Source organism: Silurus meridionalis, chromosome 24 (genome assembly GCF_014805685.1).
Source record: "Silurus meridionalis isolate SWU-2019-XX chromosome 24, ASM1480568v1, whole genome shotgun sequence".
Taxonomy (NCBI): Eukaryota; Metazoa; Chordata; class Actinopteri; order Siluriformes; family Siluridae; genus Silurus; species Silurus meridionalis.
Window position 1 is genome coordinate 8,745,992 of NC_060907.1, and position 26,985 is coordinate 8,772,976.

The following is a 26,985-nucleotide window of genomic DNA, read 5'->3' on the forward strand; positions in this document are numbered from 1 at the left end:
AGCATAGGAAACGTGTTGAAATTCTCACCTGTGCTGATCACACCTATGCTACACCTGTGTTGGATAGTGAGAAGGTTAAAAATGTTTGAGTATTCTTTTAAATGCTTTACAACAATAGTGTAATGGTGCATATCTTAAAAACACTATATATATCAAAATCAATCTGAGCTTTTTCTTATTTTCACCTATATTTCCTGTAGTAGATTCGACCACTACAAATTATTATAATAATATAAAAAAAAAGAAAGAAAAAAAATAGTATGTTTGAGTTGGGATTTCAGAAACTCAATTTGTAAGTTTAATGACAAAAGTATTTAAGATTAGCTTATCATGACACAAGACTCTGTTAAGGCCAAAATGAAATTTTTCTTATTTCTAATTGTGTTATTTTTGTATCCACACCCAGTATTTAAAAAGAAATTGGAGCAACTTTGATTGTATATCAGTCCAGCACATCTAACCACGCCTCATATTCATTTATTTATTCTAATACACACCTTTTTGGAGCTTCTTGCTAGTTGCTTTCTCTGTCGATGATCAAAAAATAATCTAATCTAAAATATTCATTGTTTTTTGGGTCTGGTTTTGAAGATGCACTATAACTGTAAACATTAGGGATTTTACCTCAAAGGGGGTGATGGTATCTTATGCTGTACTTTTGCTCAAACGATCCCAGCAACACCAAGCTGTTGATTTTGGGCCCTTGAGCAAGACCCTTAACCCTCAACTGCTCAGTTGTATAAATAAGATAATTGTAGGTCACTGTAAGAGTGTATCCCAGATGTTGTAAATGTAATGCAGCTCTACAGGGTCCAATGTTCTAATTGTTTTGGGCTCCCTCAGTAGGCTACACAACCATCGGTTGGCGCTGTTCCATTAGAATGATACTTTTAGGGTTTGATGGTTAACCTGAGAGTAAAGCAGTGCTTTTAATTTTCAATTCTTTAGTTACACTTTTAGTACAAAAGGTTGCTTGTTGTATTTGCTCAGGACAGAATGGACAGAAAACTTTAGGGTTTAATCATGTTTTGTAGTCGCTGTTTTAAAAGTACATCATAAGTAGCACATTAATACTTCATTACATTTTGAAGCTACTTACCTAGGTTACATGCAGTATAAAAATCTGGCAGCAAGCCATATGAATATAAACTTAAAAAGTACACAGGTTAGTACGGGTTCTTTTTCTCAGGTTGTTACAAAAGACATTCACCATAATTTTACTCACATGATATTCACCTGGCTGCCTCGATGTTCCACCACAAGCAAAACTCCAAAATAAAACAATCTTCCAGAGTTACACAACCCCATTTTGTTATTCTCTTCATTTCTGTCCATGATGCCCCCTGCAGCCGTTGCTTCATGTACCATGATTATTTCCATAAGGCTAACTCAACATTAAACACACCAAGGCATCATTAATTGCAGCTTAGGGGGAAAAACACACAACACAGGGCTCCTGGTTTTCCATAAATCCCTGCGCTTTACTGTGGGGGACGTGGAAATGGCTCTGGTGTGCGTCCGACCACTACAAAGCCCCCTTTACTAAACTCTCAGACTAAACACCTTCCCAACAGGCACTTACGAGCAGACACACCTTTGTCTGGGAAGTCCGTGTGTGTTTTCTAAGACTCTTCAGGCTGGAACAGGTTTTTAGATTTCTTTTTAAGGGGTATTAGTACCGAACCTTGAGGATTTGCTCTGCTGCTTGCGTTGAATGGACTTGTGGGGAGTGAGGATGATGACGGCGTGTCTGAAGGCTGGCTAATGTGCGCTTGCCGTGTTTGTATTGTTCGATGCTTTAACTTTTGTGGCGCGCTGTGTTTGCTGTCTGTCTGTTTTCCTCTCCCTCATGCAGGATGGAAGTCATTAAGTTGCGATCACATCTTATCACCCGCTTACACATGCCTTAATCACCAGGTTGTCTTCTCTCTGAAGACTTTGGATTTTCATGTGGAAGAGGGTTTCTTTTTTTTTTCTTGTTTTCTTTTTTCTTTTTTTGCTTTACTGGCAGAAGGAAAATGACATGTGGTGGTATTTTTATGAGAAGTCACTGGTGGCCGTGTACAATCTGCTGCACCAGCTACGCCTCACAATATCCTCCAGCGTAATGAACAATGGCGTGTGAATGCACACGAAGATGTTTGCTTCCAGACTTAGCTTCTGTTGTGAAATTTAAAAAGATTAGATCAAATTATGTACAAATATTCATTGTTTCAAGTGCTTTTACGTCCTGAACATTTCTAGAAATTGCAATGATTTAGGAATAACCATTAATATACTTATTGAACCCTTTAGCCGAAAACATATAGTTAACTACTTGTGAACTACCCTGAAGTTGTTTCAAGCAAACATGCGGGTGTTTTAAAAACAATGTGCTCTTTATCATAGTACTTATCAGGGATACAGACCCTACAAGTAGGCAGTCATTTAAAAAGTAAAAAAAAAAAAAAAACATCAAAGAGTGTAAAACTAGAACATTAGAAACTATAAGGAGCTGCATTGAATTAATATTTTCAACAACATCTAGAAACAGCAGGATAGAAAAAAGAACAAATCATGATCTAAAACAAAACAGGTGAATACAGTTGGGGAAGAAACTAATGACAAGGAAAGATTGGAAACAGGCCCAAAACAGAAACCAAAACAAAAGCACATGGCTCTTGTTTTTTTTTTTGTGCGTTTCTTGAAAAATCTAATTTTTTATTGTTAACATTCTTAACTATTCAACTTTCAGTAACCCAAACAATATTTAGCTGCACAACACTGTTTCTTTGGCCAAGCATTCCTAAGTATTACATTTCTCTCTAATCATTTGCATATATAGTGACATCACAAAGTGAGTTTGAGTATAGCCCCACCCCCAAATAAATGTAGTGACTCGACTCATCCATCCAAAAAGATCTAAATATCCTGTTTTTTTTTTTTTCTTTAGGAGGTAGATGTTGCTTTAGAGGTGCCTATAAAAAAAACCTGCATGCCCAATAAGTGCAAATGCAAAAAATCAATCCACAGACCTCACAATTCAACTTGGCAGCAAGCGAATTTTATTCATTGTGCTTTATTTCCTCCTGTTTGATTTCCCTCCAGGTGTTTTTGTTTTGCGCGCACTGTTATTGCGACAGTTTGCGCCCAAATCAGCTCCAAGATCCCTTTTGTGTTTGGATTTAGCCAGCCGTGCGCAGCCTGGCTCCAGCCCAGCTCTGTCATTAGACTTCCTTTGTTTTCTCTCCTTGCCATTCCGTTTGTTTTGCTTCTCCCTCTCTTTTTTTTCCCCCTAATATTCGCCGCTAAATATTTATACAAATCGCAACTTCCTGTCGAAATCATTTACGCTCCCATAATAGCTCCAGCGCTGGGTTGCACAATGGGAGCCGCCGCGGTCGAGGCGGGGGTGTCTCTGATTTCTAAACTCTCGGGGCTCTTTTGTTTTAGGTAAATAGAGATTGAAAGCTTCCCGGCTAGCAATATTGGGTGCCATGTGTTGCAGAAAACAGGGTCTTTAGACATTAGAAGGCTGCGTTGTCATTCACTTTGCAGCTGGAGCTGAGACTTTGGCCCCTGGAGATGTCGAGGGAACTTTGTGTGTATGTGTGTGAGAGTGCATTTGGCCTTGTTCCAGAGGTGACATTTTAGAAGACAGGCGGGTTTTAGTGCTCCCCAGTCACTTCCCGCTGGGTTTGGATGTGTTTTTGTTACTTTACATCTTTTAATATTGAGAAAGAAAAAGTGGTAAAAACAGGCCAGGGCCACTTCTTTTTTTTGAGCGAATATCATAAGCATTTGCTGAAGGAACAATCAGATATTTTTGAGTGTTTTGTCCACCCTTTAAAGTGCTTCCTCCCCAAAGAAGCCCCCACCCCAACCACCTGCCCCTATGAACACACCCTTGCCACCTCATATCTAAAAACCCCAGACACGCCCCTGAAACAGCCTCACAATCCCAGCAAGTGTTTAAAGAGCACATTTCTTTTGTCCGTTGTGAATTAATTTAACCTTTAACGTGGAGGCAGCAGTTAGTTACGGGCCAAAAAAACAAAATGAAGGAACAGCTTGCAAGTGCTTTTGGCATGTGCCGGAGATCAGCCCATCCAAATAACAGCCCCCTGAAGACAAACATGCGGCCGCGCGCACACACTTTGTCCTCTTTGATCTTGCTTTCTCGTCTGCTTGAGCAGCATGACTGATCTGCGTGTCATCTGTCTCATGAAAATCAAGTGCCCCCCCACTCCGTCTTTTTATTCATTTGCTTTCCTGGATCTCTGAGTAAAAATGTCAGAAGGGGGGAGAGTTTGGGAGAGAGCATGTCGCCTTTTGTTTTCTCTCATGCAAGTTTAAGTCTCCGACGATGAGGAGGCACCTCTGACCTTTTGCCGAGCTTTGGCTGGTATTTCGGTTCAAAAGCAGAAAAACTGATTGCCAGGTGGCCGTGAATATGGGTGTGTGCGTATATGTGTGTGTGTATATGTGAGTTATTTCGTCTTCCGTCTCGCTACAGAGATCAGTTCAACTTCTGATTGAAAAACAGGCGAGTCTTTTGAAGGAAATGAGCTCAAATGTGCTTCCTTTTTTTTTATCCCGTGCTTTCAAAGAGATAGCCAGCAGCTACAGTCGAACCTAATCTCAAGCACTGACCTGCCCAAGACAAAGTGGATCGGACTCTTCCATTCTTGTTCCTCCCCACCCAAATATACCCTATGTGCGTACAAGGAAAGGCACACTGAGTGTTAGATTAGCAAAACTAAACAGGCAAGGCAAGCGGTGATCAGAGATGATCAGAGAAAAATCAACTTTTTTCCTGCTGCTGTCACGCGGCGTGTTGCGCTCCAAATAGCATCTGCTCTAATTTATCACCGGGTGGTTATGGATGAAGACATCTGCAGTGGTTCGAGAAGGAGCTAATTGGTGTGCAGCATGGAACAGAAAACACTCGCTGCCATGCTGAGACCTAACACCACATCCTTCAGCATAAATAGATTTCATAATTAAGTTGTGTTTACCGGAAATGTTTTCTCTTTTTTTGTTATGAAGGTGTAACCGCATGTTGGGATTTAAGATCCATTATGGCTAAGTTTTTTAATACAAATTGCTGTTTTGAATTTGCGTGACGTGTATGTAAATAACAATAAAATGCATCATACAACTGACCTGCGTGATACAGGTAACTTACGATAGTTCGATCTTACGATGACGGTAGTGATACGACAAAATCGTACAAACATTTACATTTTCGCACCTATTATTTGCTTCGCCCTCCACTCACGAACCGGTGCTCGTGCACACACCCACTGCCCCATACATATATACTGAAAAGTTTATACACTATGGTACTGTAATTTGCTCTGTTTTGCTAAATTATGTACTATAGTTTGTTAAATTATAAAAAGATTACAGTATACTACCCCATACTCATCACCATTCTTCACGACTCCTGGGTAGCTTAGGTCATATCTCAACGATATTTTTAAGTTACGGTGGAGTCTTTAGAACACATCTTCATCGTAGGTCAGACACTACCAGTATACTGCTTTGCTTTCGGTTTCTTCTTGCATGACAGACTTACATTTTCTATTCCGAAAAACAAGGGGTGTGCATACTTTTGCACACGATTCTATATGCTCACTTTCCATTGAGGACTCTGATACAATAGGTTGCAGCAAAGTGACAGCCATTCTCTATATTGAATGTTGGTGTTGTTTATGTTTGTAGCAGGACTGGAGCTGCCGTTCATGATGATGTCCCATCCTCTGATTCCTGTTAGCCTGCCCCCTGCCTCGGTCACCATGGCCATGAACCAGATGAACCACCTGAGTACCATCGCCAGCATGGCCGCCACTGTTCAAGCGCAGAACGACTCAAGCCGTATGGCCACCTCCGTCATCAAGGTCAGGAGCTGTTCCACATCTGATTGCTTTTAACCAGAACATAACAATACAGTCTTCTATTTAAAAGTTAAATCAATAAAGAAAGTGTTTTTCTGGAGGTGAGGAAGCTTTTTCCGAGCAGACGATCAGGATGAATCAGGCACCTCCAGAAGGCGAGAATAGCCCCGACAGGAGAAGTGTGTCAGGATGATTAGAGCCCGATTGCCTGAGCTGTGAATAAAGCTTTTGGGATGTGATGACACTGATGTGTGTATGTGCTTGTCTTTTAGGAGCGAGTGCGAGACAGTCCATCCCCGTCTCCATCTCTGGAGGACGGCCGCAGGTCAGGGAGTCACGTATCCTCCAGGCAGAGCAGCAGCGTGTCCAGTTCTCCTGCTCATACCGAGAGCTCTTCTGATCGGCCGCGTACGTCTGCACACACTTTTTTCAGACACGACCATATTCTTTTTCCAGGTCCAAACTTCACCACTGAACACGTGTTAAAGAGATGCTTAGACACAGACTGGTCTTTCATGCCTCTAGATGAGAGACCACCAAAAAAAATCACTATATAATTTAGAATCGTTATCATCATTATATTATTGAATATTGCAAATATATTATATATATTTTTTTTCTAATTCAAAGTGCGAAATTTTATGACTATATGTGTGTCCTCATTTCTGCGTCCACTACACCCAAGTCCACTTACACAGCACTCGCGATATGTGCTGTTATGATAATGTGGCGACTCTGCCGCACGCCGCAATCTCACAAGTGTGCCAGGCTTTTAGCATTATGTATAAGATGATACTGTATAATCTGCTGAAAGCTAAAAATTTCATTGAATCTGGATCTTGCTTCAGGAGATAAAAATTGCACAAGCACATGTCAAGCTTTCTGCTTTTATCATCTCGACTAATACACTAATATAAAAGTTAAACCTTGAGTAACTGATCTGAGAGTATGGCCTCAAAATTGTGCAGCGTGTCTAGCTGTAGCTTTAAATCCTATTTTTTTTTTTTATCAGATTTCATGTGGACAGCTTTAAAGCACTTATAAGACATCCTACTCAGGTGTCTGATTTCGTTATGGGTTTAGAGCTTTGTCCGCAGTAAAATTTGATTTGGTGCTTTATTCGGGTTAAAATGACTAATTTTATGGTCAAAATTTGAAGGAAATTTAGAGTGATGTTCAAATATCCTGTTTTAGCTCCAGAAGGTCAGTTTTTCATTCTAAGTGAACTTTAAGTCTTGAGTATCATTTTCAGAAGAAATACACTACATCTGGAGATCATATACATATAAGATATACCTTTATTTGTCCCACAGTGGGGACATTTCTGAAAATAGGATATGGCTTTATCATAAAAAGTAGAGAATATTTTCTTTTATTTACTTTCACCTCTGACTACTTTTCACTGTTTTACCTGCAGCTGTGCACCAGAATGGCCTTTCCTTGGGTCATGCTCTGCTAGGCCTGTCTCCCAATGCACCCCCAGGACCTAAAGAGGGGGATCTGGCAACCCAAGATGCTGGCCATGACTCAAGGAGGACGCATGCAGAAAAAGGTGAGGTTTTACATTACTTCATGACATCTTTTTTTGGCTGAAGCAATATTATGATACTCAGGATGATAAGAAAGTTAAATGTTAATAATGACATTACTGCAAAAAAATTAATAAAATAAAATATTAGACTGTTTGAAACATACCTAATCACGCCTGGTGATGATAAAAAATGTGCATTGCATTTTCGGTATTCTGGTAATTGGAGATGTACTTTTAAATCCCTTTCCACTACAGAATACGACATGATATTATTATCACATTCAGTTCTATTATAGTGTCCTACTGGAAGAATCATATTTTAAAGTGCTGAAGAAATACGGTTATTGTGTGTTAGGTTTCCTGTATTTTTGGAAATTCGTATAAAACATTTTAATGATATTATATGCATCGCTTGTGAATTTAATATAAAAAGTATCCATTATTACTCTTCCAAATCTCTTTAAATCAGGTCCGGAAACTAAATCCATCGCAGCAAACCAGCACTGATCTGTTTTGCTGTAGATGTACTTTCTTAATCTGTAGACCTGTAAATATAAAAATATCATTATTAGTTTTTTGCTCATTCAAAAACCAAAGTGTGTGTGTGTGTGGGGGGTGTAAACTTTTGCATTCAATTACACATAAAGTGCTAACGACTGTAAAGTTGATCGAGAGCCACAATTGTGCACTTGAGCATCGCATATTTATCTATATTCTTCTTCTGATTATTCTGGCATTGTCTATAGAGCAGCACAGTGGCAGTATGAGGAGCAGACCTGCGAACGATCCCCCGATGTGCTTTAATGTAAATTAAAATTCAGTCTGTTTTCTCTGCGCTCATGCATGGGGTCTCAGAACGCGTGTTCCGAGAACAAAGAAAATCAATGCGCTCGCTCACATTTCTATGAAAATAATCCATTAGGGTGGGAAAGAGAAGGCAGCGGGGCTAAATTAGTTAGCGATTTGCGAAGCGTGAATTAATGAACAAGCTTTCCCCCCCCCCCCCCCTTTCCACCTCCACCTCCTTCCTCCTCCTTTTTCCCCAGCTCTCCTGGAGGTGTAATTTTCTGTAATAACCTCCCAGAACCCTTGTTTGGTTTCTGCATTTGAAGGCTTTCATTAGCTTAATGAGGACTTTTGCAAGGGCGAGTAGTCAGCACAAATTTCTCATCACGCCACGATACCTCCGGATCAGCTACGCTGCTGTGTGTGTGTGTGTGTGTGTGTGTTAGCTGTGGCAGTGGGACGGACGAACTTGTTAGTTTATGAGTTAGAAGAACCTCCGAAGGTTCTTGGTGTGTAAGTTGAGAAATGGCAGAGATCGTACCTCAAGATGCTTGAAAAGCAATATCATTTAGCGGAGGCATCGCTAAAAGAGGAGCGATAATAAAAGTCATGACGGAGTAAGGTGTAAACGATGATGAGACGGGCCGCAATGCATTAGATTAATGAGAACCAGCATTGCTCTGTTTGTGTCACCCTCTTTCTCTCTCTCTCTCTCTCTCTCTCTCTCTCTCTCTCTCTCTCTTTCTCTGAGTGAGATGAACACTCTGTGATAAACAGACACTCGTCAGGCATGACTGGCTGACGAGCTGAAGCAGGTAATTGAGAAGCTGTTTCATTTGTAACCAATATCCACGATCTGCTCATCATACCTAGACCCAACGCGCTAGAAGAGCCGAGGTGTAACGAGCTGTAGCGAATAACGACGGCAAATATTAGCACGTAATTTGTTTTGATCACAAATCATTTGCACGTGTGCACCATAAACGTCTGACTGAATGCAGACACACATATGTATATGACTTGCATTTATGCACTCGTTCTTAGATTTCATAAAACTATAACTGGGTGTCCTTTCTAATTGGGAAAAACCTGCTGTAGGGGTCCACACAGATTCTTTCATGATTTCACCATGTATGGAAACCGGAATCTTCATCCTGTTTGCAAATTGCACACTGAAAGACCCAAGACTAATTTGTTCATATAAAAATATATGAAGGTTAATGTTAGCGTTGGATGTTTGTAGTCGACGATTAAATGTTAAAATGACTTTCAACATATTCTGTTGGTTCAGTTTTTCTAAATTTGTTATTTAAATTTCAAATCAATGTAATTAAATTAAATCTTGTTCTGGGATGCACAATCTTCTCTATTGGTCTTCTGCAGCGCATCATAAAGAACGTTGTTCAAAGGCGAATCCAGCCAAAGCAGTTCTCTTGCTTGCTTGGTTTGCTGTTATGTGTTGACTCAATTTCATCCGCCAAAGTTACCCAAGTTATACTCAATGCAAAGTGTATTGTTTTAAAAAAACAGATTCTCAATTCTACAAAGCAAAGCTGTCGATTCTATTTATATCCATGCTTCAGATGTACACCACCACCTAATGTATGGATGTCCCGAGTGAATCAAAAGAAGCCATGCGCATTAGTGATCAGACAATCAGGTGAATAAAAAAAGGCCCACACACCCAATTAAAGCCAATATCCATTGGTTTGAGAGGATACTTGTTTTTGCCCAGAGGTCCCATGGAGTACTTTAGTTTGAAAAGCACAATCCCTTAAAAATTAGGCTAGCTTTATAGAAGACGCACTATCCGCCATCTATTGCAGAACAGACCAGACCTCTTTTTTTGTCATTGCTTTCAAATGAATCGTATGGGGGCTGAACTGAAAGTGGCAAGATCAGAAACCAAGGCGTCTTCCTCAAAGACGACTAGCCTCAAAAGACGTTCTCCCTCATCCTCGTGTCGCTCTGCTCGCTCTCTGCCGGTCTTACACTCTAATGCTGACTGCGGCGGACTTTAGCACAAGAAAGTTCATTACCCTGAGGAATCTGAGCAGAGACAGAAAGAGCATGAGGAAACGACCTTGGTTTAAAGAGGACTGCTTATGATCAAACAGGCTTCCACTTTATGCAGGAAGAAAAAAAAAAAGCACTATGAAAAGATCCATCAGATTTCATAGAGGGGCGGCCAGTGCTAACTCAGCATTGATTGTCCCTGTGGGGGCACCGTAGTTCAGCAGCACGACGTGAGGTTTTTCTCCCGCTGAGTGCTCCAGCGGCCCACGCCGGCATTCCGCTAATCACATTCCTCCAGATGCTTGGCTTTTTTAGCCAGGAGAGCGGGAAGGGGGGAAAAGAGATGGATGAGGGAGCATGAGATGGATTGTTTTTCATCTTTGAAACACCTTGGATGTGACAGCAGGCTTCACTCTCCTGCCAAGATGGAGAGATCGGATAAAGATGCTTTGGTCAGCTAAGTGGGGGGAGGGGGTGGCGTAAATCTAATCAGCCTTTATCACGTAACGGGCAGAAGGTGAGATTTTGAGCACCTGCTCGTTTAAATGGATGCTGTATGGTATTATATGTACTTAAAACGTACTGCGGGCCAAAAAGCTACACCGAGAAAATTTTTAACATGGTTTTTCAAGTGAAGGACGTCCAAGAATAGACGGCGATAAAGTGGGTGTGCGGTGGAATGAAGCAGGAGTAAGTGACTGATACTTGAGCTGATAAAGCCAGATATGGGTGGACAAATGGACAAACTGACACAGCCATAGAAATAGACAAGGACAGCTAAATCTACACTAAAAGGGTGGAAAAAAATTCCACAGTCAACCAGTGACCAAGCAAGAGAGAGAGAAAGTGAGACATGCAGTTAAATCCAGTCCAGAGTTTCATTAACTGACTTCCATTAAATATTTCCTGTCACCCGCAGCCCACCCCTGTAAAAATAGCCTGTGCTCTTTATAATCACCACTCAAACAGTCCAACACAGAAGAGATAAGTGGAATATTTTTAAGCACGGAACGTCTCGGTGCAATTAAAAGTGCTCACATACTGCGCCATGCCTAATATCCCGTATGTCAAAACTGCTGCTTCGACAAAACTGTGTTGAAAGTGACTTATTCGACAAAAACTTAAATCTGACATGAAGCTGTGTTTAAAGAGCAGGATACGCAGCTGCATATGGAAGCAGTCCTGCGGCTGCAGCAGTGTTGCGGAGAATTCTGTCAGAAAGCTAAAATAAAGAAAACAAGAAAGCTGCTAATTTCTAGAACTGTGTGGCCATTTTATTAGGCTGTTTTATTAGGAACGTGCAAGCCTGAACACCAGCCAGGGATTTTTTTATCTTGTTTGATAAGAATGGAACGATTTGATCTTATGTTCTCCGGTAGTGAATATACATCCAGCTTTAGAATGTTCTGAGATGCTTTTCAGTTCAACGCGGTTGTAAAGTGTGTTTGCAATTAATATGCAATTATTACAATTGAACAGTTTTTCCCTCAAGTTTTCATCGGTGAACCTTCAAAACTAAACAGCGATGGAACTACAATAAATGAATATCTGCTACAACTCAAGGATGATTTTCCGTTTTAGTCCTATCAAGGCTTTTCTTCATAAAGTTTCAGGGAGTTATTCCTTGCCATCTTCGCCTCTGGCTCAGTCAGTAGGGATAAACTTACAGGAATACAGGTATATAGACAAATGATTTAAATTTATAACTTTTTTATCTTTTCCTTTTTCTGAGGTTTGATGTGAACATGAATCTCTTGACGTGTATTTGTGTGATTCTGTGCATTGCCCTGCTGCACATGATTGGCTCATTACATGAATGTACAGGCGTTCCTAATAAAGTGAGCGGTGAGCATAAATCTATAGCATATACAAATATATTAATAGGTAGATTGACAGACTATATGAGATTTATATGTGTTTTTTGAACATTCTATTTTACATTTAGTCCCATTTACTGTTCCATTCTTGTGGGAAGATGTCACTAGATTTTGGAGTATGATTGTGGAGATTTGTGTCATTCAGCCACAAGAGTGTTAGTAAAATCAGGTACTGATGTAGGGTGAGGAGGTGTGGGGTGCAGTCAGCGTTTTAATTCATCCTAAATGTTTAATAGGGTTGAGATTAGAGCTTTATAGTAGGCCTCTCAAGATCTTTCACTTGAAACTATGTAAAGCATATCACCATAAAGCTCACTTTGTGCACATTGTCATGCTGGAACAAGATCGAATCCCATAGTTCAAGTGTAAGGAAATATTAATGCTACCACATCCACAGACTTCCTATACAGTAGTGTGCCTTCAACAGTTGGTGGAAGAACCACATATGGCTGAAAAAGTCTAGTGTCCCAATACTTTTGTCCATATAGTGTTTCTGGATATATTATACATCTTCTGATTGAAGCTTAGGTTGTACTACAATATCTGATTTGACTAGTGAAACATTACTAAGATATTTATCCAACAAAGTGGCCTTTGTTTATAAACCAGGCCTGTAAGAACAAAGAACTATTTAAACCGTGTGGTGGATACGGTTAATGAGGAACAATGAGTCGATAATATTTTACTAAATAAATAGCAAATGATTGTTATATTGTTTATATGTGTACATTATATGTGTATATTGTTTATATGTGTATATATATATATACATATACATACTTAATTCTTACAAAATGTACCTTTTCTGTTAAATCTGTCTGTAAAATATACACTTTTGACAGCATAAACTTCAATTTTGTTTTGTCACTAAATGCAGTTTAGCTTAAAGAATGAACATGCATTGTTCTTTCTACATGTTTTAGCAAATTACGTGTGACAAAATCAACGCAAATATTCGTAAATCTGCCCGATTTAGAGACCTCCAGAGACATTTCCCTGCAAAAGCATGTACAAGTTTATTTAAATGCTAGACCTAGCATATTGGTGTAAAGCTTTTCCCACAAGTTAGCATGGCCATATGTTTGTACAGTAGTCCATGTATTAGTTACATTTGTGCCTTCCCGTTTGATGATTAGCATAACAGTGGAGCACAACTTGTCACCAGGTTTAAACATATTTATGCACATGGTTTATTTATGCACAAGGTTTGGGTGAGTGGCTGAGCCATATGGGAAGACAGGGTTATGGAAATAAAGCAGCTGTGTTTTTTAACAGAAAGTCCACTCCCCCACCACCCCAGACACACACACACACACACACACACACACACACACACACACACACACACACACACACACACACACACACACACTGCAACACTTTTTATTAGCCTGCACAAAGTTGCATTACAGCTACAGGACCCTCAGTAAAGAGAGCCTGTGTGCAGGGCAGCATTTTGAAAAGTATTATGGTGGAAGGGGTTTTTTTTGTGTCTTTTTTTTTTTTACAGCCATGTTGATAAATGTGCTGCACAATCTCTGTGCTGTAAAATGAGCACTCAACAGCTTTGAAAGCATGCAGCTACGGTACAGCAGGCATGTTATTGAGATCACTGTCATCCCGTGACTTATTATCATGGCGCTTTGATACATCCATTACACCGTGATTGTTATATGGACATTCTTTGGGATTATATTATTGGCTTAATAATGTTTAGGCATTATCAAGATTCGGCTAAACAGAAATCAGTCATTGAGCGTGCCACGCACATGCACAGGTATGAGTGCATATTCGATATTGGAATTCTGTATAATTAGTTACATTTGCTAAACATCAGAGAGAAGTACAATACTACGACAAATTCCTTCTCGCTACAGACCCGTAATAACTGTTGCCCCTGGTTAACCTGCTTCATACCATAAGGCCTCATACATTAGCAGGCCCTTTGAAGTGACTGAAGTCAAGATCAAGGCTTCGGCCTGATCAAAAACAACTCATGCGCATGCTGCGGTGTGTGTCCGCCTCGACTGCTGCTTTAAGTGCAGGTCTCAGATCAGCGCTGCAGTAATTATCAAGCATCCAAACTTTACGACTGATGCAGGCATAAAGTGTGCTGCAACAGCTTTTTCAACTCATTAAAAAAAAATACTGCCCGAAATTTATAAGTGTCTATAAATATATAATTATATGTATATAGAAAATATATTGACAATTAAAAATTATTTTAAAAGATTTACTCGGTATCAGTAAATAAAAACTTGTTTTTACTTTTCGAGTCGTTACAATAATATGAAGACATTAAACAAAAAATAATTTCCTGAACAGCTTCACTTCTTTCTATAGAGATTTTAGGCCAAATGTATTTATTTTAAGTAATGTTATATGCTGTGATTTGATAAGATTTGTATGCGTTTTTGAATGCCCCGTTCCACTGTTTTATTTTCCACTTTTCTGGGAAGCGCTTCCTAAATTTTGCATTGTGCTTCTAAGGACACTAGTAAGGTGAGGAGGCCTAGGGTGCAGTCAGCATCCAATTCATTCCAAAGGTGTTCAGTAGGGTTGAGATCAGAGCAGGCCACTTAATATCTTCTTCAACCCATGTAAAGCATATCTTTATCGCGCTGGCTTTTTGCACAGTGGCATTGTAATTCTGGAACATGTTTGGTCTCTTAGTTCAAGTGAAAGGAAAATGTAATGCTACTAATGATTCAAAGACATCCTGTTCAACTGTGTAGCTCCAACCTTGTGGTAAAGGTTTGGGATAGAACCACATATGGCTGAAAAAGTCAGGTGTCCCAATACCTTTTTTCATATAGTGTATTTGTTGTTGAGTTTTAAAACACCAAATTTAAAAGAATGCATGCTGGATCCTATTAAATAAGCTCATCATTACAACAGAATGTTGGCCAAAATGTTTTTTAAAAGGCTCTACTGAATAATTAGATATTATGAAAGTACTCACTCATCCTTATCCTCCTCTTGACAAACCAATGCAGCAGTGTCTTCATTTGCATACTGAAATATGATTGGCTTTAAAATTTTACGACAAATTAACACTCGTATGTCAGATTATTCTTTAGCTAGATAGATGTATTAGTTACACAAATTTATGTTTAAGATAATAAGCTATTGGTTTTAGTTAGATCACTGGATTTTCAGACACTATTCTGATTTCAGAATCTGAATGCTTTATTGATATTGATCCCCTAGGAAAATTGTTGAAATTGTTGTTTAAACAGCAATGCAAAACAGTCTATACAATTTCTGCTCCACTTAATGGACTACTCCAAATGATTTCATTCTTTAGGAGTGAGCAGGAGAGCTATGATTAACTGTATTTACATGAAAACTGTAATAATTTAATGCTCATCCTATTTCAGAATTGTTTCTAGAACCTTAAGGTCCAGCAGCAGCAGGTGTATATATGATCCAAGGTCCAAGTCATAATAAGATCACATTTAAAATGCCTCCGTGGAGAAATGATGGAAATCCACAGTGTAGATGCCAGAGGTGGTGAACATGCTGACTCTCAGCAAACGATCGAGCTGACATTTATTCAGGCCGAGTGACACGGGCCGCATTAGAAACACAAAGTAGCTTTGATGTGCTGTAACGACCTTGGAGTGTTATTAGACCTGTCTGGCACTCGGCCATAAAGACGCACAGGGCTGAAATGCTCAGCTCTGCATATAGAAACTTGCTGTTTCAGAGAATAAAGTGTAAGTAACACTCTGCTTATTTGTGGCTCTGGGTTCTTCGACAACTAACCTGCAATTTCTGGTTTGTGGTGTAACTTGAGTTTTGCATTACTGCATCAGTGTCATGGATTGGATTCACTTGCGTAATTGCTTTGGATAAAATCGGCTGCCAAAAGAATAAATCTTAAATGTCTTACCCTGAGGAACCTTTAACAGCCAAAAAAACCCAAAAACTTATGGAACCCTGTTTCTAAGGGTATAGTTCAGTTTTATATAATAATGTGAATTAATGTTTGAGTAACATGTGTTATCTGTTTATTACTTATCAAAAGTGCCTTCAGAATTTTTATAAGCCTGGATTTTTTTCAACAAAGAAAGCCATCATGAACCAGACAGACTGATGCAAAAGCAGGCAAACCAAGATTTAATCTACAAACAATTCTAAGACAAGGCTTAAACAGTGAACGTTTAGCAGGATATCACACTACCAAACACTAAACCAGACAAGCAGATAACTTCACAAAGTGACACCGAGGGTTTTAAGCCGATAGTTTGATTGCAAACAGGCTCGTGTCATAAGCAATCAGGGGACTGTGAGCAGACTTGGGGGTTTGACAGGAGGTCATGTGATGAGGTCATGGACTGAGGATCATAGTGGTTGTAGTCTGTAACTTTGAGGTTGTGAACATGGATGTGACACTGTCCTTGAACCCCTGTTCGAGGCCCTCCGAGTTTTCTCAGCAATGATACACAAGGTACTTGCCTATTCAATTTATTGTCGTACCAGGGAATGGTCCAGTACACCATATAATGAAATTCTTACTTGGCAAATCCTCCCAGCAACCTCTAACATAAAGTGTAAAGGACATAACAAAAACACAAGACATAAATGATCGATTTACAAAATTTGATTACACAAAAATAAAAATACACACACACACACATTTGGTATTGTTTGCTAATATGTGGTTTCATTTTATAGATTTTATTTCTATTTCAAATATGACAAACACAAATGAGACTAGTTTTCCACATTTAAAAATATATTCTCATGAATGTCTAAAAATAAAATACATTTACTTAAAGAATGTCAACCCCCTTCACATACTGTACATCACTACAATCTCTGAGCTGTAACTTTCAACTATAGCTTTAAACTGTTATTCTGAACATAGATGATAATAAATGTTGTTTTTGTTTTTCTTACAGAAGACAGTATTCTGTGCACGCCCACATCTCGCGAAACCTATGAGAGGCTTTCTCACACTATTCCCACGCTGCCCCCAGGCTTCCCTGCACCGTTGCTCTTTCCAGAGGGCCTGTCTTCCATAGAAACACTCCTCACTAACATCCAGGTAAGTCTTTTTCCCAGAAAGATTCAGGTGACTTCCAGGTTTCTCATTCATATCTGACCAAATATAAAATAGGGAGTTTTGTGATTCATTTTGAAATTCTGGAATAAATTCTGACTGCACCCCAGGCCTCCTCACCCTACATTATTTCCTGACTTTACTCACACCCTTCTGTCTAAATGAGCACAAATCTTTACATGCACACTCCAAATTCTAATGGAAAATCTTCCCTGAAGAATGGAGATTATAACAGAAAATAGGGACTGAATAAGATGTTTAAAAAGCACATATGGTCAGGTGTCCACAAACCTTTGGCTATACTGTGAATATTATTGATTATTATAATAATAAGCCAAGAAATCAATTTTGTGTGTGTGTGTGTGTGTGTGTGTGTGTGTGTGTGTGTGTGTGTGTGTGTGTGTGCGCGCACGCGCGCGTTTGTGTATTTTCAGGGTCTGCTGAAGGTGGCTATAGACAATGCCCGGGCGCAGGAGAAGCAGGTGCAGTTGGAGAAGACGGAGCTGAAGATGGAGCTTTATAGGGAGAGGGAACTGCGTGAGACGCTGGAGAGACAGCTCTGTGTGGAGCAGAAAAACCGAGGTCATTACTGCACCCACAATCACAATCTTTTGGCAAATGTTTCACATTTTGTATAAAACCTGAAGTGAGTCAGTTATGGTTTGGTTTGGAGTTAGCTAAATAAATCAAACATAATAGTTCATTTTTAATTAGATATGTTTGGGATAAACATCACACCCACAGTGGAATAGATTAACTGATCTCAGTTCTGGGTGAAGTAACAATTCTGCATTGTGTATAAATAATTGTGTGGTAAAGATCTATACACAGTGTGTGATGTGCAGTGTGCAGGAAATCACTCTTGACTCATTTTGCAGCTAGACAGCTAAGGCAAGGTTGCAAAGAAAATACTAATGATTTGTTCTTATTTTATTTCTTTAAACATGTTATAATATTATATAACATTATAATGTATATGCTTTCTAAAAGGTGAGGTATCAAAATGTGTAACAATCATTAAAAAAAGGAACAAATGCTTTTTTTTTTTTGCTTTTTTTTAACTCAAATTATATTCAAAATAATTTAACATTACCATTAATTGATAGATAGATAGATAGATAGATAGATAGATAGATAGATAGATAGATAGATAGAGAGATAGAGAGATAGAGAGATAGATAGAACAGAGATAGCAGCTGATCTCACATCCATACACTCACTAAGGACTGTGAAGTATATTGTGATTAAAGAGTTACTTAAAGAGGGCACAATTCAACCACCTAGCTCATTAGTTAGGGGTCCAGCAGCGGCTCTTTGGGATTTGAACTTACAACCTCACAAATCACTGGTTTAGAACCCTAACCACTGAGCTATCAATCCTGAAAATGTGATTAACTTTATTTCTCTCACTTTAGCCATGATAGCATTTTTTTTCCCAGTTATAACAGGTTTTACATCCAGCAGCTGTTCTAAGACCAGTCCTATCGAGCATATGACTTGTGTGATATTAGTATGAATAACCGTTTGACATCTGTGTGGCAAAACATGCTAAATAGCAAATCCACATTATGTTACATGACCCTTACCACTGCTTTTATCACTAACACTTCAGGAATTCATCATTATGGCACCATAAATACAAAAGTGAATGACCACATCAACACAATCATCTAATTTATACCTGAAAATATATATACAGACAAATACACTTAAATGTATACATGCATACATACACTATATGGCCAAACTTTTGTGGACACCTGACCATAATATTTCTGTGCACTTTTTGAAAATCCCATTTCACATTTAGTCCCCATTTAGTGTGTTTGTGGAGATCTGTGCACATTCAGCCACAAGACTGTTTAGTAAAGTCAGGTACTGATGTTGGGTGAAGAGGCCTGGGTGCAGTCAGTATTCCAATTCACCTCAAAGATTTTCATTAGGGTTGAGGTCAGAGCTCTTTAGCAGGCCACTCAAGATCTTTCACTCCAACCCTTATAAAGCATATCTTCGTGGAGCTGTCTTTGTGCACATAGGGCATTGTCATGCTGGAACAGGTTTGAGTCTGCCAGTTCAAGTGAAGATAATTTAATGCTACCAACTTTGTAGTACCAGTTTGAAGAAGAACCGTATATGGCTGGAAAAATAAGGTGTCCCAATACTTTTGCCCATATCGTGTAGTTTATACATAGGTTTTTAATAAAAACAAAGTAGACACAAATACATATACAAATCCTATTTTCACTTCTGATCATTTTCCTTTTTGGACTTGGGTAAGCATCTAAAATCACAGTGACAGGAAAACATGGCGTGGTAATTAATGTTGTTTAATCATGAGGCCCTTCTTCATTTGTTTTAATATCGCCCACGCTATGATCGAGCCGACAGAAATAAACTGTAGGTTCAGCATTTTCCTTTAGATATACACACATACACACACCTAGGCAAATATGTGCGTGCATAAACAGAAGCACAAATTACAAGCACAAAAACACAAAGCGGCCATATTCACAAGGAAGTTGCAATTTGTAATTACATGTACTCACAGATAATAAAATCTGCTTTAATGAACGATTATGTCTGTAAACTCAAATGCCGCGACACCAGATACGATCCACATGGCGAAAGTTGTACATAATACATCACATCAGCATTAAGTGAGTTCTCAGTCATAGGACTCCATTGTAGAATAATTTGCTGTTTTTATCTCTTAACGCCGAATGAAGAGTTGGAAAAAAAAAATGTGAGCGCTGATTTCAGACCAGTTAATAAAGGCAAAGAGGAAGCCTCAATACCCGAGGGAGCATTAGAGCTAATGCAAAGAAGCCCATTTTCGCTGACTCGAATGTCTTAAGTCCATTATTACAAACAGAAGAAAATGAAGGCGGTCAGCTGAGAATTGCGCGCCGTCGAACATTTAATACGCGCATTGCACTATACACTGAGTTGTTACCAAACTACATCTGAGCAGCAATTATGTGCAGAGCGTTTACTCATTAAAATCATTTAGCTACAGTGTTAGTTATTGCTGCTGTAGTATTTCCTACTTTAATTAGCTGCGTGTGGATTGAACTGGATCAGGGGTTTTCCTGCCATTGTACACGGTAATGGTCCCTCTGCCTAGCGCTGGTGGGCGATTTTTATTACGTAGGCTCTGATATTCCAATATTTGATAAACCAGAGTGTTTCATGTTCTCTTATAATTTGTGTAGCATTATAGTAGTGCAGACCGACCACTAATAAAATAAAACTTTTTCTGATATTTCAGTGCATCCCTGATTCTTTCCCATTTCCTTCATTGTTTTTGCATGGGTTTGTTTAAGTTTACATATCGAACATCTCAGGTAACCACTCCTTGTAGCCATGGTGAGTAGAAAAGTATAGTACTTTAAGGCACATGGAAAGCAAAAACAAAAAAACTACATCAGGTTTATTCTAGACTCAAATTTCAGTGGTCCTCTGCTACTGCTGCTGATCAGCCCCGATGTTATTCGCTATGAGATACCTTTCTGCTCACCACTGTTGTAAAGAGTGGTTATTTGTCTTAATGTTGACTCCCTTTTAAATCGAGCCAGTCCGGCAATACTTTTTTGACTTCTCTTAATAACACAATGTTTCCGGCGTGAACCTGTTTTTATCAAAACATTCAGAGTAATCTCCCGAGACTGATGTGCATGAAAAATCACCATTTCTGAAATTCTCAAATCAGTCCATCTGAGACCAGCATCCATATCATATTCAGAGTCTCTGAGATCACATTATTCCCCTATTATAGTGTTCGATTGATTTTAATATCAGAATTAAGTCATTACCATAATTGTGTAGCCGCCATCTGAGTTAAAATGATCGCCAAATTGCTAGCATTAGCAGGTTAGCTACTGTAACAAGCCTACATTGACTGAACATCCATTCATTTTATAAATATATAATAATACAATTTTGGTTTATAATCAAAAATTCTAATAAAATAACAATGAGCTTTTTGAGTTGAAGGTATCATTTTCCTGCTTAGCTTTGCTGTCAGTTAAAGCTAACAACAGTCTTTTTTCACCTGGCTAATTCAAGGTGTGTTGACTCGATTCTTCACACACATTTGTGATGTTGAAACTGCAATTTCACAATACTTTTGAAATAAAGTGAATTTAGTTATGGCATATAATCAGCTGGTTGGGTTAGCATACCTCTACACAGTTACACAGTGCACACATTGTATAAAGTATGTAATTACTGTATTTTCTCAGCTTCAAAAACGTTATTGCCAAGGTGAGTACAGTTCTGTCATTGTTGGGGGGAAAAAGGGAAGTTTGACCTCTATCATTACTAACATTTTCTTACTCAGGATGTAAAAGTGACACATTATTTATCTGTGAGGAATATTGCTAAACCCTGAGGTAATTAGTTACCTAGAGTAAGCAGAGGCTTATTAAAATGGCCGACTCCCTCAAACCACACATATTGTGCTGTACTATAAAAGACAGCGTGGTTTTGAGAATCAGAAGTATTTGAAGTGCCTTCCACTTTTTTAGTACATTTTTCTTATAGTCTCACATTTGTTCCTTTCCAGCCCTGATCCAGAAGCGACTAAAGAAAGAGAAAAAGACTAAACGGAAGCTCCAGGAAGCTCTCGAGTACGAGTCCAAGCGACGTGACCAGGTTGAGCAGACGCTGCAGCAGACGACAGCCAGCGAGCACGCTCACACTCCAAAAGGTGAGCAAACACACATCACACACTGCCGAGTTACACAGCTGCAATAATAGCCTGCTGTAGGAGTGGCTTCTGGTTACATACTCACTCACTCACACACACACACACACACACACACACACACACACACACACACACACACACACGCACAGAGCGTTGAAAAATGCATGTCATTAGAGTGCTGATATATTACAGAACTTTACAATTGTAGCACATAGAGTATAAATCATGCTCTTTCTTCCTCCTGTATTGTGCACTGCAGATCCATCATCCTGTATTGATTACATCCGCAATTGCTCTTCTGTTGTTTATCTCTGCATTCGACACACTGAACACTCAGAGTTTCCTTTATTTTGATCTAAATGGTTTTTCCAGGAGGTTTTTTTCTTGTCTTCGTGGAAAAAAAGCTTGTCGAATTTAAATGGTACAATTTAGCCAGAAACGAATCAGCCCTGCTATAGTCCAGCACTCGAGACAGGTTACCGTAATTTCTCGGACTACAAAGCGCACCCATATATAAGCCACATCCACTGAATTTGACAAAGATTTTTATTTTTAACATAAATAAGCCGCTGAAACTAATGAACTTTACACAGGCTTTAATGTAAGACAGTGTCTGTTACACGGTGTAACAGGAAAAATATGTTGTGGCTCCATTAAGAGCAGAGCGACATTTTGGGAATAGCCTGTCGCCGCATTTTCCCAGTATTACTGCATGTGTGCAAGACCGAGGAACATGTCTTTATTATTTTCTGATGTTCATTTCTAAGTTTCTTTGACTAACCCGTAACGCTGTTGCCAAGAAAAATAAAAAAGCACGAGTTTTGGAAACCTGTCTGTGCTTATATGATTTCTGTTGCAACTGGAGTTAGCGAGCTCTCCCTTCACCCAGACTCAACGCGTTACATCGGCTTGTATCTAAACAGTAGCCTACCAAGAAAGTCATTGTTCACTGTCTTCTTCCTTCCTTTCATAACTATTTCTCTTGGGAGTATTTCTTTTGGCATCGTCAAGCTTTTAAAAAAAAAACGTTTTTTCTCCTGATGCTGTGCAGTTTAGAACACAGGTGATGTGCGTTTTTTCGTTTCGGTTCGGAAATTTAATTGGTCTAATGTTATGGAGCTCAGTTTTTGGCTTGAAGTTTGTAAAACCGGGAAAAACCCAGGAAAAAATCATAAATAAGTCACTTCGTTGTTTAAGCCGCGGGGTTCAAAACGTGGGAAAAAACTAGCGGCTTATAGTCCGAAAAATACGGTATGTGTCTGAATTTTGCACTAAATCTGAACTAAAGCTAATGATGCTAACAATTTAGAAAAGCTTGTCGCTATTGGCTTAGCATTGTCAGACTGCATGTCAGAATCATTACACAAAAATCAGAAAGTTCCTTTAAAAAGTGAATATTCACCTTGAAAAATAAATATCTGTAATGTGGTTGTGATCGATTGTGGATTGTTGGCTTGTGCGTTTATTTTTTATGTTATTCCTGTGTAAAGTTAGTGGTTGTGTGCTGTGCTAGCACAGTTTCCGTGGTGTTTAATTGGGGGGGGAAATGTGTGATATTTAACGTAAGAACTAACAGTCAGATTTTTTAAATTAGCACCTAGAAACAAAAGAGCTTCTTTTATTTATTAGCAATTTTTACTGATACATTTTATTTTTTATGTCCCCTTTATGAGAATCTCAAACTGGAAGTAGATGAGAGTGAAAAGACTGGACTCAGAGTTCAAATATTTTGCAGATATTTCAAAGTACACAGGATGTACAGATTTTAAACTTTTTTCATTGAAAAATCTTCCCTTATTATAAATAACAGCTTTACACACGCCTGGCATACTGACAATTTGTTTTTCCAAACATTCAAATGAAATATTTTGCCATATGCCTCTTTTAAAACTGACTTTCTAAACTTGAATCAGTCACCGTTCAGTCAACATTCTCACCTTTCCTGCTCCACAACAAACCCCAAACCATTGACTGTGGTTGTGAGGCAGTCTGGTAACATCTTTCTGTCCTGTTTTGCATCTTATAAACATTCTTCTGTTAGATCCAAATATGTTAAATTTGGACTCATCTATCCACAAAAATATAATTTCCATTTCATATAAACAAAAATATGAATATGAATAAGGTTCAAAAACCATAAAAAACACACCTCCACACCTTTGACATACACTCATTCAGAGAAAATTTGTTCTTTCACTTCTAAGTTACGCTTGATTTTTTTTATTGCATGTTTCTTCAGAGCCACCTGCTCCGGAAATGGAGAGCGACCTGTGCAGGGACAGAACAGATGCAGACAGGACGATACCAGGTAACATCTCCCTCGCTGTCCACTTGCAAAAATTAGAATCGGAACTGTAGCCTTTTTTTGTTTACTCCTTCTACAATTTCCTTTTTTAAAGGTTTTTATAGATGTGCAGTAGCACACAAATCACTCGTTGGGGTGTCAGCGCACCATCGTATCAGTGGCCCTGATCATAAGTCTCAGCAGCGTGACCAGAAATTGTGTCACGAAGCCTTTGTTCAAAGATTAAACATCTAAAGCTTTGAGAAGGAAATTAAATTGAATGTCAGCGAAGCAAAAAAGAGAGACAGGGGGGAAAAAAGGCGGGTGGGCAGTAATTAATGGCTCTCTTAATTGTCCTCGTGAAATATTTGCATGGGCATAATTTACATAATTTACATGTAGTAATTAATCATTCAAAGGGGTTTCTTTCTCTTTTTTTGTCTGGGTCGAGAGCGCGTGGGCACTGTTTCGGCTGACATTTATTTTAATGCGCCTTCCCTCTCTCTCTTTTTCTTGACAAAACCTTTCATCTCGTTTTGAAATCTGCCTGTGTAAGGACACAACCTCACGGACCGAGGCTATTCATCGGCACATCGAGGCCCACATCAGTCAAGTCTGGCAAATATTCACATACATTTCGGTTCATTAGACCTTTTTGTCTTGTGTGTCTGCAGATGGACGGCTCTTTCTCAAGACTGCGGTGATGTACTGAAGAAGCGAGATAACATGTAAATCAGAGCGGAGACAGAAGAAGCAGAAGTGAGAATAATCACAAAAATTCGATTGTATTGGAGGACTAGAGACATTTCAAGGGCCCCCAAAGGGTCGGTGTCTACAAATTACTGCGAGGAGACTGTCACACGCATTGGAAATCAATGCTTTCATTGTGGCTCTCTGTGAAGTCCACGCACCTTTTCTTATCACGGAGGCTAAAAACACACCATGTGGACCTTCATGACCATTTTTTTCTAGGATATTTAAACCTCTCACAACTTTACTGACCATGACAAAAAAAATATTTCAGAGCTTCTCTTTTATAGCCCTGACATGTTTAACTATCTATATAGCACTATTTCCATGAGGAGGGAGGGAGGGAGGGAGGGTGAGTCTGAGAATTTGAGTTTATTCATTGTTTATCGAATATCTACATTTAATGTGTTTTTTGTGTAGCTGTCTTGTTATTCCCAGAAAAGATTTTTTTGTTTTGTTTTTCTTTTATCTCATTATTATATGTTTGATGATTATAGCAGGTATTCTCAAACGAAGAAAAAAAAATCATGAAACATGGAACGTGTACATAAAAGTGTAGAGATAATATTGTGCATTGTATGTTGTAGCGCTGTTAGGAAATCAATACAAACCTTTTAATGAAATATCTTGCATCTAATTTATTATTATTATTATTATTATTATTAATAATTATTATTAGATCCATATCCATCATCATCATACCTGACTAGGAGAGCATGCTGGCATGTCATTTACATTTTTTTGTGTCCGTCTGATTGAGATATACATATATATATATATATATATATATATATATATATATATATATATATATATATATATATATATATATAATAAAAAAAAAATTTTTTTTCACCTGGCACAAAGCAGGTCACATCTTACAGACACGTTTCCATCTACACGTGCTTTGTTTTTTTGTTTTTTGTATTATTATTATACAGAAATGGCCATTGTCCAGGTTTTACATTATATCCAATTTCATTTTTTTACTTTTTCACCTGGATATAATTTAGTTGATTTTGCCCATAAGTTAGTTTTGTTTTTATTTTGTATTTTTTTTCAAATAATAAGAAATACCATTAACATTTATGTTCCCCATGTATGGTGATGTTGTAATTTTTTTCTTTAATATGCACGACATGCAGATGAAACAAATATACCTTTTATTTCAATGTGTAAAAGAGTTCAGTTCTTTGGCCACCTAAATTCTCCAACATGTAAGTAGAGAGGGAAAAAGTGAAAGAAAAAAAATGTATTGTTATTTGCTGTTTGTTTTAGTGATGTTCCTGATTTAAGCTTTTTTGTGCTCTTAAACTAAGTCACAGTGTATAAATGGCACAATTAGAATCAAAACACAGTTTCTCCAGGGTTCTTTAGCGGTTTATAGGTTTTTATTACTTGAAGAGGCGAGACCGAGCCATTAAAAGGTTCTAACAGAGGTGCAGGACATGGGGCAAGAAAAAGCTTAGGTTTGGGGTTAAGACGTTAAAATCCCACCACCATCCTGTGAGTGCATGGAGTTTGCATGTCCACATGCTTCTGTTTTTTTCTCAGGTACTCTGGTTTCCTCCCCAAATCCAATGAAATACTTTGCAGGCATTCAAATGGTCCACATGTGAATGAGTTAGTGTGTAATTGTGCCCAGAGATGGAGTCCCACACCTCATGCTTCGAGGTCTCTGGGATAAGCTCCAGGCTCCCCTGCGGCCTTGTACATGGTAAGTGGTATAGAAAATGGATGTCGTTCTATAATCTACCTATAAAATGTTTTGGGGTACTATTAAGTTGCAAGGACTTATCTTTACATAATGAATTGGATATTATAGAAATATAATTAGCCAAAACCTGGTGATCCAACATCTATAATACAAGTTGCTAAGCTATTGATTTATATGGTCATTTTCTAAATCCAGAGCACTATGTATCAAACACTTTATTATGTATGCTACATTATTTGCTGTTATGTTTGTGCATGTGCAAGTACGTTGAAGAATTATGTGCAAGGACATTCTTCATGAATTGCATTCATAGAGTTGATATCTGTATTAGAAAAACACCAGAATTTTGTTTGGTGCTGGTTTCTTTCA

General features: G+C 38.6%; 1 protein-coding gene across 3 annotated transcripts in view; it reads left to right on the plus strand.

The window, feature by feature from the left end:
- The window catches only part of dachc (dachshund c), a 66,169-nt gene extending 40,647 nt beyond the window's left edge, over nt 1-25,522 (plus strand). The window contains exons 4-11 of one of the 3 annotated variants that reach the window (XM_046837903.1): nt 5,707-5,882; nt 6,152-6,287; nt 7,297-7,431; nt 17,000-17,142; nt 17,592-17,739; nt 21,722-21,865; nt 24,105-24,173; nt 24,824-25,522. In XM_046837903.1, the coding sequence (XP_046693859.1) occupies nt 5,707-5,882; nt 6,152-6,287; nt 7,297-7,431; nt 17,000-17,142; nt 17,592-17,739; nt 21,722-21,865; nt 24,105-24,173; nt 24,824-24,861 (989 nt within the window). In that variant the 3' untranslated portion in view covers nt 24,862-25,522. Of the gene's footprint in view, nt 1-5,706; nt 5,883-6,151; nt 6,288-7,296; nt 7,432-16,996; nt 17,143-17,591; nt 17,740-21,721; nt 21,866-24,104; nt 24,174-24,823 lie in introns of all 3 variants that reach the window. The other 2 variants (XM_046837901.1, XM_046837902.1) reach the window with 2 other exon arrangements.
- The last annotated feature ends 1,463 nt before the right edge of the window (nt 25,523-26,985 follow it).